We start from the raw sequence: 19,977 nt of genomic DNA, 5'->3' as shown, positions 1-19,977 counted from the left end.
GAAACGCTATATATGTAATTCTGATCTACCTATGATCTAAATAATGTTTACATGTGCCTGAGTACATTTTATACCACTAAGTGTCAGAAAAACCAGCCAACTCGCAGAATCAAAGGCCCAAAATTTGGATTGGGCGATATTGAAATTACCTGTCTGATGATATTACTTTAAGAAAAACAATATACAAACTTATCGTCAAAAGAAAAAGCTACAGATAGAGACAGACATAAATATACATATCTATGGACTGGACACACATATGTTGTAATACACATAAGTGGCCACATTAAGCACTGTCTTACGCCAGCATGCTGAGATCAATAAATCAAATCAATCAATGGTTGGTAACTGCATTCGTACAGTCTGACCACAGTTGACTGTCAAGTTTATATTTTGTTGCATCTGCTAAAAACCCGATGATTGAGTGTTGGTTGCTCTCGGTGATGGGAGTTTTGGTCCAGCTGCCTATTGTGAATGGAGTCAGTTGCACACATGTATTCTGTTGGGTGGGGATTTGTGGTGTTTCCATCTTAAGTCCCGACTTATTCATTGCATAGCTGTTGTATGACTTCAGGTTCTGTGGCTCTCTTTATTTGTTTGGTTTAAAACTAAAGCATGCTAAAGAGGCATATTTGCATAATTTTTGGTTACGTGAGTTAGGACTAAATGGATAATGAGTACGGCTGTACTTTATGGTTCAAAGCTTCATTCATAATGCTGACATTCAAATTATTATGATTAATACATTTTTAACGCTACACCAATGTCTTGAAGCTTGGAGAAAACAAGAGGAAAAAGGGAGACTGAATTTGACTGAAAAATATTTGCGCTAAATTCAGTCTCTTTAAATTCAGGCATTGCATGAATTTAATTTTCTATCCGTTGTAGTGGACATGTGAGATCTGTTTGCCAAGTGGTTATGGCTTAAGTTTTAGCAAACAGTTAGCCATGTATACATCCTGAAGACACAGAGCAACATTAGCATCCTAATGTAAACTTAGTTCTAGCTCAGCTATGAATGGAAGTCACATATTCACTCCACGTTTCACACTCTACCTGCTCCACCTTGTTTCCTTGGAAGTCTGAGTCTAGCAAATGAAGAGCCATCAAAAGGCGACATTACAGTCTAAATACTGATAGAATAAACACAACAATAAGTTTTGACGTTTTCATTGATATTATCACTGAATTAAATTTTGAATGTGTGCAAATATAAGGGCTCCCACACATTTTCATGGACAAACTTTCTTAGACTTTTCAAGGACCCATAATAAAATATCCATGACCATTCATAAACAGAACTGCATAGTATACTTAAATCCAAATGTAATTATTGTATGAAAATTAAATGGCAATCTTTTTCAATCAGGGAAAACTGAACCCAGGATCATGATAAACAATGCCAAACCATATGTACGTAGCCTACATACTACATATCTTTCATGGCTCTCTAATGACAATACAATTTTCCACGACCGTAGGAACCCAGAAATATGCATTGATATCGGCCATAGAAGGTAATATTATGCTTTGGACTCATGTTGAGTAAAAATGAGTCAACGTGGCAATGAAATCTTTTCACAACCAGTTCTCCAAATCTAATAGGGAGGAAGTAAGCTATACAAAGCTTCTCTAACAATCACTGGTTACTTTTGCAGTTCAACAAAAGGATATTCAAGGTTAAAGTCAGGATCCAACGAAATTGCATCGACACCAAATTGCTGATTTTGCTCTTTGTCAGGCTTTAGATTGTCATCCCCATTGATACTGGCTGGAATATAAGAGTTGCAAAGATGAAATACACAACCAGTCTGCTTCTGCTATTAGAAAAGAACCCTTTCACAATGAAACAGGGGTTTTCCTACCAGATGCTAGAGAAATGGATTCATTGTGGGAAGGATTTCAGGTGTCCTTGATAATACAGAAAAGCTTTGAGGATGCAGAGAAGCCTGAACTATGCGTTCTGTTTTCCTCGTTATGTGCTGGTGTAACTTAAGGTCTGAGGGGTTGCAGGCCCCATACCAGATATTGGGGTAGTGACTCAGTACATTTAATAATGTTCCCTCTGTGGATTATAGAGAATAATAGGGTAGGTAGACTTGCCTGTTTAAGTTTCTGAAAGAAGTGGAGTCATTAATATTTGTAGCAAAGCAGGATGGGATTTATGGGTTTTTATGGTATTCCGACTCTTCCTACAACCGGTAACCCGTGCAGTTTTGTCAGAATGGGCCTTGTTGAAGAAGGCCACTGTCACCTGGATTGTTCAATCACCCTAACAAGCAAGCTATTATCTTTGCACCTGCCCACTAGCTACCCCTACCACCACTGCTGATAAGGCCAGTCCAAGCTTGAATAGCAATGGGATCGGCACTCATCCCTGCGCTCATTTTTAAATAGCCAGGCAATTCAACTGCTTTATTTTTATTTGCTCGACCATGATGTTTTCAAAAAAAAAAAAAAAAAAAAAAGCAGCTCACAAAACTGTACGCTGATCTCCCTTTATTTTGTTGCCAATGAGAGGATTCAGCGAGTGTCCTTCTGAATATGATGTCGCGGTAGTTTCATGTGGCGGAGCTATGCCAATTAGTTTAGAATCCTTCCTGAACTGATGGGGTACTATCTGCAGTAGTAAACAAATAGAGAAAACAAAATGCGTGCAAAAAATGACTCGAGTCGAGCACCGCCGTACCATGCTGTGGAAACACGGCATTAGCTGGGAAAGCTGGAGCAATAAGGAGCAGTTGGAGGGATCTAATGAGCTGGACGGACTGAATTTGATGTGGTCCATGACTACTGTAGTTGCTCCAAGCAGTTTATTATGACTATTGTGAGAGGCACAGGGCAGTAATTGTCTGGAATCTAATCCTGTTGGCTTCTTTACCACAAGAATGATGGTAGCAGCTTTGACACATTCAGGAATGGACATCTGAGGGGAAACCACATATTAAAGATGTCCCTGAAGCGTATACTTGTACCATTTTGCAAATTTTGCCCTGCAAGCATTGAGACATGCGAGGAGATGATTGTTTTCATGCTAACTTTTCTAAGTAGCCTGCTGCAACACACGCACAACAATGCTTGTGTTGTTTTGCCATAATGCTGTGGTCAGTCTGAACGTGCCCTTACTCTCACTGACTCACTGGAGACTCTTTCAAACCTATTTCCCACTGGCCAAGTGTCTATTTTGGTCACATTAATGCTTGAATATCTAAAGGTCAGGCCAAACAATGAGGAATATTAAGAGAAAAGAGAAAAAAGAAATGGCTGAAACACCTGTTTCATGATGATATGACATAAACAACACCAGGATGGGGAGATAGGAGATAGGGATCCACAATTGATATAAAGATAGGAGGGGTTACGGTTATGGTGATGAAGCTGTGTGTGTGTGTGTGTGGGTGTGTGGGTGGGTGGGTGGGGGTGGGGGTTTCACGGGGAGATGGGTGCATAAAGCTCCATTAAGTGATTACCCTCTACCCACAGCTCCCTTTTAGCCCCAGACCATGCCATTTGGTGTCCATGCACCTCCTCCCCATTGTCAATGTGTGTGAGTGTGAATGTATGTGCACATGTGCATGTGTACGTGTTGGCTGGCCCAGGGGGTGGGACAGCTGCTGAGTATAGCAGGAGGTGTTTCCTTCCCAATCCCTTTTGCACCATTACAAGCCATTCACATACACTGGCACCACATCAGCCTTCTGTGGCTGCTGGTTTCTGAGTCAACCCTCTGCTGAATTGCCAGAGGGAAGACGTGGCTCAGCATTGTGCCCTCATCTGTGTGAAGGGACACGCAAGAGGATAGCGAAGAGAGAGGAGGACACAACCAATCATGCTTTGTTGGTTATGTAGAGCTCCACATGTTTAAACATGAATTACAACAAAAATCTTACTGCACCCAAAACGCAGCCTTCATCGATGGAAATCTAGCAGGCCCACGCCCAGCTTCACACTCATGTAGTGAACCCTCACACAGTAAGAATACAGATTTGACATATAGCACTGGTGTTCAAATGCAGATCATTTTTCTGGTGTTTTGAACCCAACAGTATGTAGCAAGTGCTCTAAATTGTAGTCTGCTGCTTCACTGCTGTTTTAAATTCAAAATTAGTTAAAATTTGGAACCGCACTGACAGCATACATGAGATTTGAATTGGATTGAGTGGACACAATAACATGAACACCTGCACAATATATTGTAATCTAATATAACATGCAGCCTTCCAACAAACACTCCCTGTGTGAAAGTGCATAATGTTCTGCGCTTGTTGAGGTTTTGCTGTTTTTGGTCTAATACTGGTTTCATGAAGGGATGTATTGGAAACACTGTGTAAAAGACAAAGAAGTTGCAGCTTTAATTTTGGTCTGTCCTCAGAGTTTATGTTTGACATGCATAGCATTAAAAAGATAACATGTAATTAATGTATATGCTTCAGCTTCTTTTTGTAATCGGTGACACATACAATCAACCTGCTTGTAGGTGTATGCTCCACTGGAGAACATTGAACATTCCTTCTTTCAACACTTGAAAGAAGGAATGTGTTTTACAGAATGTAGCTGTACGTTTGTAGTAAGGATATACAGTTGTGTCAAAGTAAAAGAAAGAAGTGGTTTGAGGTTGAATAGTCAAGGTAAAAAATGACGTCGCTGCTTGATCACTATTAACTATGATGCACAGCCTCTTAACCAACCCATGTAAACAGTTTAATAAGAATACCAACTTATTTCGACTGAGGTCATTGTCAGGATCATTGCAGACCATGTGTCATTCCAAGTTCTTTTTCTTTGCCACTAATTTATTCTCTGGTAGTATCGCTCTGTTCCTTCCAGCCTTCTCCCACTTTTTTTTTTTCTTTTGCGTATGCATCATTTATGCTTTCTCATACGGACCAGTCCATTGAGTCATAACTCCGTTGTACTTCATATTTCTGTCATGGAATTAAAAAGGGAGATGTGAAGCGAGAGGAGGACTGCGTCATCACTGGAGGACAAACTAGCCCTCGTAGCTTCCCCACATCTCTCTCTCTCTATCCTATCCTTCCTGGGTTGTCCCTAGCAACAGCAGAGACCCAGTCGCATTGAAGACACTGAAATTACTTTTACTTATCTTTGTTGTTTTTTTAAAGAACATACAGACCCGGAGCATTTATTGTTATGCATTATACAGTTACAGTTACAGGCTACACTACAATTTGTTGTTGTTTTTTTCGGAGTGGCAATGCGTGTGTGTGTTCCGATGCAGCAGCAGTGGTTCTGAGCCCCCTGCGCTACAGTACGACTGCCAATATCTCAACACTTGTGTTTCCTTGATCATTTTCTTGAATGCTAATGATTAGGGTTTTTTTGTTTTTTTTTCAACGCCCACCCAGCCATCTCAGCTGGTGAAGATGTTGAAGCCGTTAAGCCATGAGCCAGCCAGCACTAGACAAACACCCTCACAGCAAATCTTCAAGGCTGCATTGAGTGTGCCAGTAGCTGGATTATGCTAACTCTTAGCTTTGGTAGTCTCACTCCTTCTCTTGCTTCCTCTGCATTTTAGTTGTCTTCTGGCTCTTCCAGTCCCAAATCTAGGCAGGAGGCTCTTTTCACGACTATGAGTCCCAACCTGTCTTTCCTTCTCACTCTATTTCACTGCTTGTTCAATGGAGCTTTTGTGGGGGGGGTAGGTTGGGAATTGAATGAATTGGGCCTATAGCGATGAGAGTGTCTCACCCCTGGGTCTCAGCCAAGGCTCTGCTTTTCCATCCTCTTTTGAAACACTGGTCACAATTCCACTTCCTATTTGGTTTTCTAAGAGCAGCGGTGTCTAAATGGAGTCCAATCAATGGCCACTTTTGTTGGGGAAGTGAGCTGACAGTCGGCACGGGCTCCGCTGAGGACTCTCCAAGGTTGACGTTCTGTAAAAGACTCAGCAAACTGACTTATGTGTTTGATAGACTTCAGATGGGATTTGTTTGACTTCAGATCAATTTTCCTCTTGCTGCACGAGTGTCTGGCCACAAATGGTGGAGTTTGGAAGATTGTGGGCGCCAAAGTATTATTGCTAGTGATGAACAGGAAGCACTCTTTGTGTGTGCCCATACAGTAGCCTATAACATAGATAACATACAAGAATAGAGTGATTGTGATAGCTTTGATCAAACTGATCATGCCAAGATTATTTCATGTTAGAGACATGGTGTCTCCAGATAACACACAAGCCTTTTTAACATGTAGTGTATGCTTGCGTGAGTGTAATCTACATGTATGCTTGTTTGAGTACGGATCTGCACATCTGTGATTTATCACCCGTGTCACTGAACGTGGCCGCTGTGGGAGCCTCTCCCCTTATCCCCACACATCTATTTTTACTAGCTTATTGCTTACCAACCCACCAGAGACAGAGTGATTGGGAGACAAGACCGGATAGATCGAGAGAGGGGAAAGCAAGGGAAAAGCCCTCGGTTGTCGCTAGCAGATGTCTGTCAGAAGAAGATGAGAAAGATTATTTGCCATGAGCGCTGTCTGGATGCTTACATTAATTCCATTTTTCAGCACGGACAGAATCATTTTCTTTTTGTAGTAGGACACAATAAATGCAGTAGAGAGTGAGACACCTAGCAAGAAATGTGCACTAATGAGGCAAAGATGGCATGATTGAACAGAGCAAGGAAATCTGAATGATTAAAACAAAAGAAAGACCGCCTGACTTTCACCGTCAGTTGAATACGCAGTGTTGTCATCTCACTCTTATATTGGCTGTAAAGCTGTTTACCATCGACGCCACACTGGCCAACTGTCAGGAGTCATTAAAGACGAGTGCTAGAATCTTACAGGCCACGTGGCAAACCACACACATACATATTCACACACACACACACACACACACACACACACACACACACACACATACACCCATTTCCCTCCCACATATGGCAGGATCCCACTAAGGTGCCACTAGGATCCCTCCCACTCTACCCCAGTGTGAAGGAAGATCACAACAAACAATGGAGACAGTTGTCATGTTATATGCAATTTTTTATCTACCAGTATTACAATTGCTCATGTTATGTTGCATTGTAACTCTCCAAGACACTGTAAACCCTCTGTCTCATTTACCTTAACTCCAGGAACTTTAGAAAGTGTAGTAAGAATAAATGGCTGCCAAACCAGTTTTTAGGTGCTAACGTCTTAAAAAAAACGACTTTTCTGTTAATACGAGAATTGGAGTGAATACCAAGATAAAAGCAATGCTTCCAGCGAATTATCACACACCAGCTGCCACTAAAATCTTCAGCTGTATTCCTTGTTATTCTTTCTAGTCTGCTAACTCCCCCCCCCCTCCCTCTCTCTCTGATTCGCTGTCCAGGTACAACCCGTGCCCCACGTGACGGAGAAGTTCCTGGCGTGGACTACAACTTCCTCTCAGTGGAGGACTTTCTAGAGTTGGAGAAGAGTGGGACCCTGTTGGAGATAGGAACGTATGACGGTAAATCAGAAAATCACACATTTGGTCTGATGTATTGCATGTAATGGTATGTAACGGTTTCAAGGTTTCAGACTCCAAGAACATCAGCAGTACACATTAGTGGCTTTTTTAAACAAGGCTTGCTGGCACAGTGAGACATACTTCCATTCAAACATTTAGGTGATGCGTTCTCGGACATGACTTTCACTCTTCCTCTCTCCGTGTGTCAATAAGTAAACGAGTCTAAATAGTCCAATGGCATCGATCCTGACTTTGGACAGATGTGCCAGCTTGTGCGGCAGAAATAACCAGCCAGTGCTTAAACTCGCCCACCCATGGTACAACCGTCAGCGAGCAGGCATGTTGTGTCCCTGTCCAGGCCAATCAGCCTGCTGCTGGACAGGTGCACCTGCTGGCCCAGCAGGAGGGAGCCCTGTCTCCTCTCTGCCTCCAACCGGCGATCGAAACATGTCCGCCCCTGCGACAGTCAAGTTTAGATGTCAGGTCCACTTAAGTCAAAGAGCACATTCTTCACTCTAGATTCTGCCTTTATTGACAATCAACAATCGCATCAATATAAATCTGTTGCAGAACGACAGATAAACAGAGTCTCCTACGTAAATCAAAGTGCATTGCAGCAGTAAAGACGTGTTGTATTTTTAGAAGATTTTTCTCAAATGTAAAAATTCTAACAGCCTTGCTCGTTTGGTATGCGCCGCTATCGCTGTCACTCCGTCCAACACGAATGTAGGTCAGACAGCCCTCAGCAACACGTTTACCTCCTTTCTCTGGGGGATGTTGAAAGCAGCTCTCGGACACACTGGAAAGCTCTGGCTAAAGTAAAAGTAGACGAGAAAAAGTTGGTTTGAAAGTTGAAAAGGTTGCTGTCAAAATCTTGATATGCTTTGTCTTTCATGTTATAAACATCACAAAGGTATATTCATGAAACATTTATGTAGTGGGTGTTTGATTTAAAGAGGTACTGGGGCCAATGTTAGTGTTAGGTTGATTTATTTTGGGTTTTCAGGCTGGACACACTGACACAGACACACATAAGGCTTTTAGGTCAGATGAAGGGTCTTTCAGTCGTAATAAGTGATTGACAGTTGCCTTGTGACATCAATGTAATCACATCACACCCTACCTATTATCAACTGTGAAGATAGTTCTCCTTTCTAGCTGATAAACTAAAATTGAAACCAAAAGTGTTGATGGAAATAGTCGTCATGTGTGGGTTATCTAGTCTTAGAAGGTTTCAATAATCCTTTCCCAGTGCACCGATCACCCTCCCTACTAGCCAGTAACTTTTGAGTTTATATACAGTGTATAAACTGTATTCATAGTGTTTTCCTGATGCCTCTGTAAACAAACTCTGAAAATTAGTCATTCAAATCAAGGCAAAATGATGATTCTGTATTAAACAAGTTGCCACATTGAAAATTAATTTGTTTAGATGCTACAGTGTATCACTCAGCAGGATGAACTGCAGCATCTAAAGGAATGCTTTTTCCATTCTCCACTCATTGGAGTGGCGGCCATCCAAAAAGAGCGAAGCTAAGAAAAGTCCATTTTGTCAGGAAGTGAGAAAGTTTTGAAAGACTGTCACGACAACAAAGCCAATAAATTCAGCGATCATGACTCATGGCACAAAGTATGTGTCACATGTAGCGCACAACACTCTGATAAACCAACGTCACTACTGACACACTGGAAGGACCGTAAACAAGAACACTACTGTGTATCGCCTCCATTCAGTCAGATAATGTTTAATTAAGTGTCTGCTGTGTCCACTTTGCTTGCTCACTGTTCCATAACAATGGATTTCCCTCTGACGCCAAGCCAGGAGAAGCAAACAAAGCCAATGGACTTCTGACTGGCAACTTGCTTTCTCAACTCCGCTGATGACCGTATGGAGGGAATCAGAAGCTTTCAGATATCTGCCTGTCACTTACAGGCCTCGACATGCTTTAAACAAGCTAGACTCACAATTCAAATAGCTTATTTTCTGCTGCATTCAAATGCAGCATTGGCTTATACTTCGTTGATGTATATAGTCAGTAAAAACATGGGTTATATTCAATTAGTACTCAATTTAATACACTTTGTGACATGACACTATGTTTGGTGAACACAAAATGTTGTAGGACAATATGAGACTGAAAAATTACAAACATTATTATGAAAAATGACAAAATGATCAATCAAACTGTTTAAAGCAACTTTCAGTTTAAGTTTGTGTGTGGAATAAACTGTAGTGGTGTATAAACTACAGACGAGCAAAAACATCCCCCCTCCTGAATGTCTCCTCTACCATGACTCACTATGGGTTTTTATAGTTATCAGTCTTCAACAGTAACATTATCTTCTGTATTGGTCCAGAAATACAATAATAATATGTTTGTTGGCACTTTAAATGTTTAGACTATTAAAAATGATTAATTATTAAAAATCTATTTTGAGAAAAGCTAATAAACCTTTTTCATGGCAGAGATGGCAGTGGTTGTTAATTATTATTGTTATCAATTACCCATGTGCTTTTACTACTATGACCTGCCAAGATGTCTGCTGTGAAGAAAAGTTTATTTTCTGTTTAAGTTGTAGTTTGCCAATTAATATTTTGACTGTAACTTCGCCACCTGGACGGGAAGATTTATTTTTTCATTGCCTTTTATATTTTGGATGCTAATACCGCTCTGTCGCATTAAGATGTTGGCTTTATATTCTGGTTTTCGGATGGTACAGTCTCCTTAAGTATGCCTGGTCTAACTTTGGATGAAAATGACTCAGCTTGTCAAAAAAATAAATAAATCAGCTCTGCGTGTTTTATCCTCTCCCCTTTGAAACTGTCAGTCTAGCTGAAATGTTGTACTGGCACTGGAGGACAACTGCTTCACTAAATGTCTTCAGACAATTTTATGAACTATTTGGAAGAAAATACCACTGTACTTGTGTATCCAAATGCAAAACATTTCTTGATATCTACTCTGAACTAACTTGAGTTCTAATAGTGGGAAAATTATGTTTTATTGTTTGAGAAACACCATTTTAGTAAAACATTCATTAGTTTTTGTTAAGTTAAAACAAAGTAGTCTGAACTTTATTTGGGTCAAACAAGAAAGACATTTAGCTTTGCTTCAGAGATTCACGTTCTCCCACAGACAAACCCAGTCTCTCTATTTGCATACAAAGACTTTAACTAAAGCCCCTCCAACACACACATACACACAATCAAACACACACAAACACACACAACCCTTTGACCCCTCCAACTAAAATACCCTTCTTTTCTCTGCCTTTTTTTAATCCCCCTCCATCCCTGCCTCCTCCTTTCGTTGCCTAGGAAACTATTATGGGACGCCCAAGCCACCGGAGCAGCCCCCCGGTGGGAAAGTAATTAGCAGTAGCGGTAACGGCGGTGATGCCCCACTGCCAGACGGGCTCAGCGGTAGCCTGCCGGGCTCGCAGCACTCCACTCCCCGACGCTCCAAATCCTACAATGACATGCACAATGCTGGACTAGGGCCTGGAGAGCAGCAGCAGGAGGACGACGAGGACCTCCCTGACATGAACAGTAGCTTTACAGGTATGTGCAGCGGGGAGGAAATAACTTTGATGATGTCATCAAGGTGAATTATTTCTGCTTGGATTTGGGGACCACACATCTATAACAGAGAGCTTGTATTTACAACCTTCAAAGTTAAAAAAGGCATGGGCGTTTACAAGTCAGGTAGGGTCTAATAATATACATTATCCAGTTGCATTATTGGAATTGTAGGATACAGTGTTTTGGGGTTTTGCTTCATGATAAGGACTCACGTAAGGATATCTCGCCCTGTTTATGCTTCAGATCCCCTAATTTTGTACAGGTGCAATACTAAATAGTTGGAATAACCCTTTATGTAAATACCATTGGGGTTTTTGTATAGTTGGTAGGACAAAACGTGGAATTTGAAGACATCACATAAGACTGTTAAGGCTGACCAAACAACTGATTTAATCAGAACATTTTTGATAGGTGAATTGGTAATGAAAGCAACCCACCACACCCAAAACTATGAACGACAGACCAGGCAATGGTGAAACGCAAAGGGAATTTTAACACAAGTACAGATTTTTTTAAGTCTGTACTTCATCGGGGCTACTAAACAGCCTGCACTTTCCTTTTTCTCTGGATGTTTAGTTGAGCCCAGATGTGCATTTTTTTCTGTTAGGCAGCTTCACTTTGAGAGTATGCAGGTGAAATTCCATAACAAGTCACTTGTCATGTCACTCAACTCACATTTAAAACATTTTTTGAAGCCAGGTGTAAACCACACTCCATCTCCAATGGATTCAGGCAAAAGTTTTCATTTATTTGGATAAAAAATACCAGGCCGGTTACTGTCAAGTGACACGCTGCAAGCCACTTATTGTTGGTTTATTGTCATCTTCTTTTACTAGCTGTAGTTGTATGTTTTTCAAAACTAACACCATGACTCACATGCTCCTTCAGCTGCTGTTGACACCTTTAAAACAAACAGACCCGAAGTCAGTGAGTACACAGGCAGTTGCTTGCAGAGCCGTCTTCAGCAGCAGCCTGAAAACACGCTGTCTTCTGTTTATTTTGGAGTATAACACTGGAATGTGATCCTGCTTTCTGCAGCCTCGGTTTGAAAGGAGAGAAAAACAGAATATTCAGTTGTGATGGATGAAGTGGGAGGGAATGCAAGTGTAGACTGGGTAGCAGGAAATTAAATAGAAAAGAGGGAGTGGCCGGGGAAAAAAAGCAAAGTGGGCAAGTCTGAAAAGGATTGGACAGAGAAAGAAAGAGAGGCAAGGGAGGACTGTATTTTGTGAAGGAGGATAAGCTCATAAAAATGAAGAAGTAGGAGAAGGAGCACAAAGGAGGTAGAGAGAGCACTTTGGTGTGGTGAGAGGCAGCAGAATACAAGAGCTTCTTTGATTGGTAAGTAAAGGGTCTCTGGGTTTGACTACCTATGCCTGTATCTATGCGTCAAAAAATGTAAAATAGTGCCATCTGGCTGCAAGCAGCAGAGGGTGGATGACTGAGCAACCTCCATTTTTGAAACTATTATTAATGATCACATTAGTACTTAGTAGGTCATTTTTGTTTGTGAATTGGAGGGAGATTTTATTAGATTAATTCTAAATGTTTGGAAGCACAATGCTGATATCAGTGCTGTTTTTTTAAAGGGGCTCTGCTTGCTGCTTGTTTTGAGACATGATTTACACCCATTTTTATATCTCCTGTTATGTGTTAGTAGGTCAGTAGGCATTGTCTAGAGTTTGACTCAGCCCTAAAGCTGTTACTGCCATGTGTTTTTAAGAAGGTGGGACCAAAAGTTGTTTATTCGACGCCTGTGATTGCGCAAGCTATGGAGGTGCCAGTCAAGTGTGAGTGTGAAAATGAGGTAACAGGAAATTAGGTGCTAGCACTTCGGAAGCCACGGTTGTAGGTGTGAACTGCCCACTCTGCAGTCTTTTACTGTCTCTGTGAGTGTAACACAGTGATTTTAGTTAAAAAACCATGTGAATGCTTTGGAATGTCCTTGGACCGCGACTAGATAGTGGTAAGATGAAGCTTTCTAAAAACTCTTGAACCACTTCCATCTTGAAAGGAATTTTGACTGCACAGGTAAATTAGATTTTTCATTGGAATCATTTTAGAGATACAAAGGCAGCAAAATTGTTATGTTAACAAATGTTGAAACCTTTGCTGAATCTCCTGAGAAATGAACTCATCTCGGCCATGTAGGTATTAAAGCAGCGGAAGCAATCATTTCTCCCCAAAACATTTTCAGTTGACATTTTTTTTTTTTGGTCTGCTACTTTTTGAACGTGGAATTGATTCAGCATCCTTTTAACCAAAATGTTCTTAACACCAAGTCACGTTTGCCTTAAAATCCTCCAGGAGATTCCAGTGAAATAGACGATATTCCTCACTCAGTGCGCCCCTACGTCCCCCGCAAGAGTGACCCGCCCTACGTTGGGAGAACCCCCTCGCCATCGGCCACCACGGAGAGCACTCAGCAGTCAAACTCTAACCTGAGCCATCCTCCCCCGGAGGATCCTCTGGGACCTCTGCCTGACAACTGGGAGATGGCCTACACCGAAAACGGAGAGGTCTACTTTATAGAGTAAGTGAACTCTGGACACAACATTTCCAAGTTCCATTCTGTATTCTGACATCAAGTATAGAAACAAGGAACATTCTCTCAGGCTTTCATACAGTTACTTACTCAGTTTGTAGTTGCAGATCCATGTTTCTGCTTAATGTGATGTATGTGGTTGTGGACATGAATTGAAAGCTTGAAAGTGTGGACTTACATCACAAACAATATAATGGTGCATAAACAAGACCAAAGTTAATTTCTTCAGCATATGATTCACATGCAGCCACTATATTAGGCATATAGGTAGACTTTAATAAGAAAATGGGAAATTAAGTCGGCACAGGAGAACTTTGGGAAGAAAAAATGATCACAGGTACATTTTATAGCGCTTCCTTTTTGCTATTTTTTTTTTTTTTTTACTCTTTAAACCTAGATTCTAAAACCTCTAAATACAGAGTAAAAAGAGGTAAGTCTGTAATAAGTACTGTGACCTTGTCAGATTCTGTTGTCATCCATGAATTTTCTTAAAGCAAAGTTCAAGTTCGCGGATGTGTTGAAGACTCTAATTCTCTGCAGTCTGTTTTTTAAGTAAGGGGTGGAAGAGAGTTCTTTGTGATTTATTTGGGCCGTTATTTGTGCAAATTTTTTATGAAGGCTGTAATTTTCAGTCCTGTTGACTTATAATTATCATCATTAACGGATCAGAACAACCCCTCAGTTCATTATAAGCCAGCAAATCTTTTGTAAAAATATGCACTGTGATCTTTAAATCCTGTCACCATCTTAGAGACCCTTCTTGCTACATACCAGATGTGAGGATATGAGGACTTTTTCCCATTATTTCTATCACATCAGGGTCATTTTATTTGTTTGTATTTTTTTCTGTTTAGCCACAATACAAAGACCACCTCCTGGATAGACCCTCGGTGCATGGACAAGCCTCAGAAACCCCTGGAAGAATGTGAAGATGATGGTACGTTCATGAGCATGACCACCTATAAGATTCTGTGTGTTTTATGTAAAATCCTCTACGTTTGCGTTACACTCCTTTCAAATACAAACCCATTGTAGGACACAGACTATTGAACTTACGAATTCTTCTATTTTTTGGTTTGTAAAGTGTAGAAATACAGGTTTCTCCCTTACTGTCTCATTATTTTAAAAGAACTATCAGAAACAAACATCTGTTCAGGAAGTAAATTAATGATAACTAATGTTAGATCCTTTTCATATGTGTCCAATTAACTAACCCTGTATTCAGATTGTAGTTTCAAGCCTGGGTTAGAAAACACCTTTGTTCACTTCCTATTTCTCCATTTGTTGTCATGAAAATCACAGATGTTTTAACAAGAGTTCAGTGGTTCCCTCAGCAGCCTTTGGGTGTCAGTGTTGGGTCACGGAAAATGGCGAGGAGTCATTGGGTGGCACTGCTCTACTACGCTCCTTCTGTCAGCTGTCTGTCAGAGCAAGATGCCCCACAGCTTCGTGGAATTATCGGCACCATTCGCATCATGTAGCTCAAATGAGCAGCGCCCTCCCTGACCTCCACTGAGGCAGCGTGCATGCTCATAGATGTTTAACAAAAACACAGAAAGAAAACCATTAATACAGTTTCTCATCAGGTCATGGGATTTTCCCTTTTGTAAGGTGCATTACTACTCACAATATGACAGGATAACAGCTAGCTTGTTTTTTGGGGGGGATTACAATTCTACACCAACTCTGCTGGATTAAGCCACACACAGAGATCCAGTCGTTTGGGGAAAACATGCCTCGTGATTTTTGTCTCATGAGGCTGCAGCTCTGAATTCGATTAACTCTCCCCCCTTCTCTTTCCATTTCACACCGATCCTGTGCTGCTGTGCTGTCGATCCTGCTGAGTAGAAGGGGTACACACAGAGGAGCTGGACAATGACCTAGGTAGGACCTTCTCTCATCTTTTTACACTCTTACTACATCACTCTCAGTGTCACACATCTGATTCATTGTTGCAATTCAAAACACAACAACAGTTAATAGTGCACATTTACATAATGACATGAAAACACCCCCACCAGTGGCTCATACAGAGTCATTTGCTGTTGGTAAGAGACGACTATGACAATGACTCTAATTATCTAGAAAATGACACATTATGCCAGGCTGACAGAGATTTGACCTTTACTCAGTGTATGCTTAGCATGTGGCTTGGATTTTTAATAAACACACACTGGGCGTGATCAGAAAGCCGGCCTCCAACACAACTGTGAACTTGCCCCCATGCCACCTTCAAACCAGACATACTTGCACGTCATTTCATACATAAGAGACGAGTGCAGATCCAAGGAAGAATCTTACAATGATGATTTGCTAATGGTTTCTGTCTGAGCCTGACCGCAGCAGGCCTTTTTATTTATTTTTTTTACACGCTGCCCATCAGCACACTAACTAGCCTATCAGACACAGCAGCGCGGCCACTTGTGCAGGATAAATGGTGTCTGGAGACCGTGCCCTCCACGTTCTGCACGGATAATGAATGATGTCATTCCATTAGAGGAGATATCTGTTAAATGATTGTAGTGCATTGAAATACAAGGACAAAAAAGGATAAATACGCCCATTTCACTTCATTCTCTTGTGTATTTGTAGAATTTGAAATAGCGCCAAATGTGATTGCTAATGACAAGTGAAAGAATGAAACTTCTTCTTTGAGCTTGATTTGTAACTAGTTTCAGTTTTTGTAAAATGGGATTGGAAAGGTTTTCATCAGCCCCGGGGCCTTATAAAGGAGCCCTAAATAAGTATCGTAATTGAGTATATTTTTTCATCATCTGCTAAAGCTGCATTAATCAATATTTTTTATATTAACATTTAGACAGATGACTAAATGTCATGTGAAAGGGTCACCCCGCAGAGAAATATCACACCGTTTTTCATCTTCTTTTTAGCTCTCATTTTCCTGCAGCAGCAGGGGCTGTTTTCAGCAAACATCAAACAGCGATACAAACAGGGCAAAGACGGAACATCATGTTAAAAGAAAAGTCATAAGTCTTGTTAGCAGCTCCCTTTGGTAATTGTGTTAAACAGCTGCCATGTTAAAGCCAGCAGTTCAGACGAGTCCACAAAACAGCCCTCGAATAGATGAACATGTTCAATAATTATTGATCCCCACAATCCAATACAGGTGGGCAGAGGAGAGCTATTAACTTCAGCTCTTGAGGAGAAGCAGACTCAAGCCTTTTATGAACGCACACACACACACACACACACACACACACACACACACACACACACACACACACACACACACACACACACACACACACACACACACACACACACACACACACACACACACACACTCAAAGTGCAGCTGTAGTACATGCTTACTCAAGAGAAATCAATTGCAGCACAGTATCAAGAGAATGAGATGCACATAGTTAAACATGTTATTCATTATGCTTGATTCCCCATTTAATTCATAATATATTCCTGAAGTCGGGTCGAGGGGAAGTCACATGGACACAGTGTGAGCAGAAAACACGGCCTGATGAGGGACAGATTTCTTTCTCTTTGTCTTTGTCATTTGCGATTACACTCACTGAAATGTATACATTACTGTTAAGAAGGTTGCAGCACCAAATGTCCTCTCTCTGCTCTGTCGCTCTCTCTCACACACGCACACGCACACACGCGCACACACACTCGCACACAGTCACAGGTGCTCCTCCAGGAGCGGAACCAGCGCAGTGTGAAATCAAGTGGGTGATTAAAATTTTGCGGGAGGCGACGCAGGACCGCATTGCATTTAACGTTCCGGTTCAGAAATCTGAATGATAATTCTCCATGCCCGCCGTGTGGGTTCACCCTGTTCAACAGCACTGACGCTGTAACCTTGCATTCCTTTCTTTGTGTTAGCTGCTTTTAGCAGGTGTTGAAAATATGGAATAGTAGTAACTCAATTTGCTGCAAGCATCAAATTGACGACTATAAATGCAGATTTGTCTGTGGTCGTTCTAAATCCGTTTTGCTTACTACCTGGTCTAACAGACTGTAATCTGTAGTGGTGTGTGTCATGTGCATACATTTTAAACATTCACATCTGGCTTTTTTTCCCCTTCTTTTTTTCCCGCATCTGCTGCTGACTACACTCCAACCAAGGGCCCTCCTCATTAGAGAGCAGAGGGAGGCTCTTCAAGTTTTATGATTGTAATTACCATCTACTCGCACACAGGGCAAGGCTTAATTGGCCGAGGGTAATGATATGTAAAACTGATACATCACATGAGAGGATTATTGGACAATCTGTGTTTGTAGCCAATTAGAAGACTCTGACATTATCTGTGTGGAGGCGAGCCAATAATCAATGCCTCTGTAATCAGATGGCATCACTTTCTCTGGCAAACACTGTAGAAATACAACAAGATGGCACCAATCGGGTAATTAAAGGCTGTTGAAGTGGGCCAGGTCATATTTGAAATCTTTACTTTACTTTCTCCAAAAGACTTTAAAAGTGTCTGCCACTGTGAGAGAGCATCTGCTTTCAAGGGCACATCTGTCAAGGTGCAGTCTTAGTCCACAAAGGGAACACAAACTTTTAGGAGACCACAGCCACACATCCATTGTGTTTAGCCAAGGACAGGTATTTTTTCCACTAATATAGGCATCCGATTAATAAGAAAAATGCTTCTCTGCACGTTGTTTATCATTCGTAAGAGAAAAAGATAGGTAATATGTCATTATGCGAAAAAGAAAGAAAAAAAAAAAAAGACTCAATTAGTTTCAAATCAAGCAGTTCACCCACCTCACTTTTACCAGTCTTTCCTTCCTTGTTTTCTTCTTCCCCTCCTCTCTCTGACCTCACCACATCTCTTTTTCTCTCACCTCCTTTCCTCTCTCCATCCCTCCATTCATCTCTGCCCAAGGGGGTCTTGCTCTGTTCTTATCTGATGTGTGGAAATGTCAGCACTGTAAGGGGACAAGGATGAATGGGGGGGAGAGGGAAGCCTGACTGCCTGTGAAGCTGTTGAGTCGCTCTTGCCCTGGAGACTGACTGACAGGCGGTCACAATGTAGAGGCGAAAAAGGTCTCTACTGGCCTCTGCCTCTAATGGCTCGATACATGGCCCCCGGCAACTTTACAGCTTTGAGTTTTCATCGTTTCCTCTGTCTCACTCATCATTTTTCTTGTTTTTTTCTCTTTTAGAACTTCCACCAGGATGGGAGAAAATAGACGATCCAGTGTATGGGGTCTACTATGTTGAGTAAGTGACGTACAGTATGTAAAGGCATCCGACACACTTTGTAAATGCTGACGCTGCACATGCACGAAGAAGAAGAAATGGCCTTCTTGCATTTTTCTTCTCACACTTAAAAAAGACATGATTTAACACGTTTTTTATTCCGACCAAAGAATCTCTTGACCTTACTGTAAATAGGAGCAGCTCTAATGTATGTACAGTTCTGCTGTAAGACTTCTGAGCTAGATTTTGCTGCAGCTATTTTGGTCTTTTGTGTACTGCAAAAATGTAGGCCATTTTGTTTGTGTCGCCATCATTTGGGAAAACGTGTGTGTGTGTGTGTGTGTGTGTGTGTGTGTGTGTGTGTGTGTGTGTGTGTGTGTGTGTGTGTGTGTGTGTGTGTGTGTGTGTGTGTGTGTGTGTGTGTGTGTGTGTGTGTGTGTGTGTGTGTCTTGTGTAAAGCCCTAGGGCCTCAGCATTAATACGAAAATGTTTCAAACGTTTTTGATGTTGTTCAAAGCAGCACCGTGGGGGCCCAAAACTGTGGCGTTTCAATGTTTTCCCCCCTCTTTTTCTCTGCAATGTTTATTTTTTTCTAATATACATTATTCACCATGTCATAATTTATCAGTACAATGTGGTGCTTTCAGGTGTAATTTCTCAGTACTGGTGGGTATTTGGTAAATAACGGTGTGTGGTGTGGAAGATTTGTAGATTCTGTGAATTAAGCCATCATCAAAAATGTAATAATTTGTGGGCCTGAAGTATGGATGGATGCATGTGTATTGCTCCACTGTGTATTAATCAAAGCTTATCGCCATGTGTCCCCTCCCTCTCTTGACCCGATCTCTCTCCTCTATTACCTTATCCTCTCCACTGTGTCTGTTTTCCCTCCCTGCTGCGCTGCACCTTCCCGCTGATATTTACTCCTCCTCCTACATCCTGTTCTCTATTCTTTATTTTTCTGCCTCCTATTATTCATTCCTCCCGTCCCTCATTTCTCATTCCTCAACCTCCATCCACTCGTCCGTCCAAAAAGTCACATCAACAGGAAGACCCAGTATGAGAATCCGGTGTTGGAGGCTAAGAGGCGCAGGCAGCTGGAACAGCAGCAGCCTCAGCAGCCTCAGCCCCAAAGCCAGCAGCCACCCGAAGGTGAGCGCTACATCCGAGGTTCGTTCACAAGCCCCCACCAAGGGCGT

At 41.5% G+C, this 19,977-nt stretch overlaps 1 protein-coding gene across 1 annotated transcript in view; it reads left to right on the top strand.

Annotated features, from left to right (window-relative positions):
• LOC129105255 (membrane-associated guanylate kinase, WW and PDZ domain-containing protein 1-like) overlaps positions 1-19,977 on the top strand; it is a 131,115-nt gene that overhangs the window by 77,987 nt on the left and 33,151 nt on the right. Inside the window, 7 exon segments of the mRNA XM_054616164.1 lie at positions 7,346-7,465; positions 10,785-11,027; positions 13,356-13,581; positions 14,448-14,530; positions 15,442-15,477; positions 18,742-18,799; positions 19,815-19,948. Of these exon segments, the coding sequence (XP_054472139.1) occupies positions 7,346-7,465; positions 10,785-11,027; positions 13,356-13,581; positions 14,448-14,530; positions 15,442-15,477; positions 18,742-18,799; positions 19,815-19,948 (900 nt within the window).

This window comes from Anoplopoma fimbria, chromosome 17 (assembly GCF_027596085.1).
Source record: "Anoplopoma fimbria isolate UVic2021 breed Golden Eagle Sablefish chromosome 17, Afim_UVic_2022, whole genome shotgun sequence".
Taxonomy (NCBI): domain Eukaryota; kingdom Metazoa; phylum Chordata; class Actinopteri; order Perciformes; family Anoplopomatidae; genus Anoplopoma; species Anoplopoma fimbria.
Note: the sequence above shows the minus strand (reverse complement) of the source record. Positions and strands in the feature narration are given on the sequence as shown.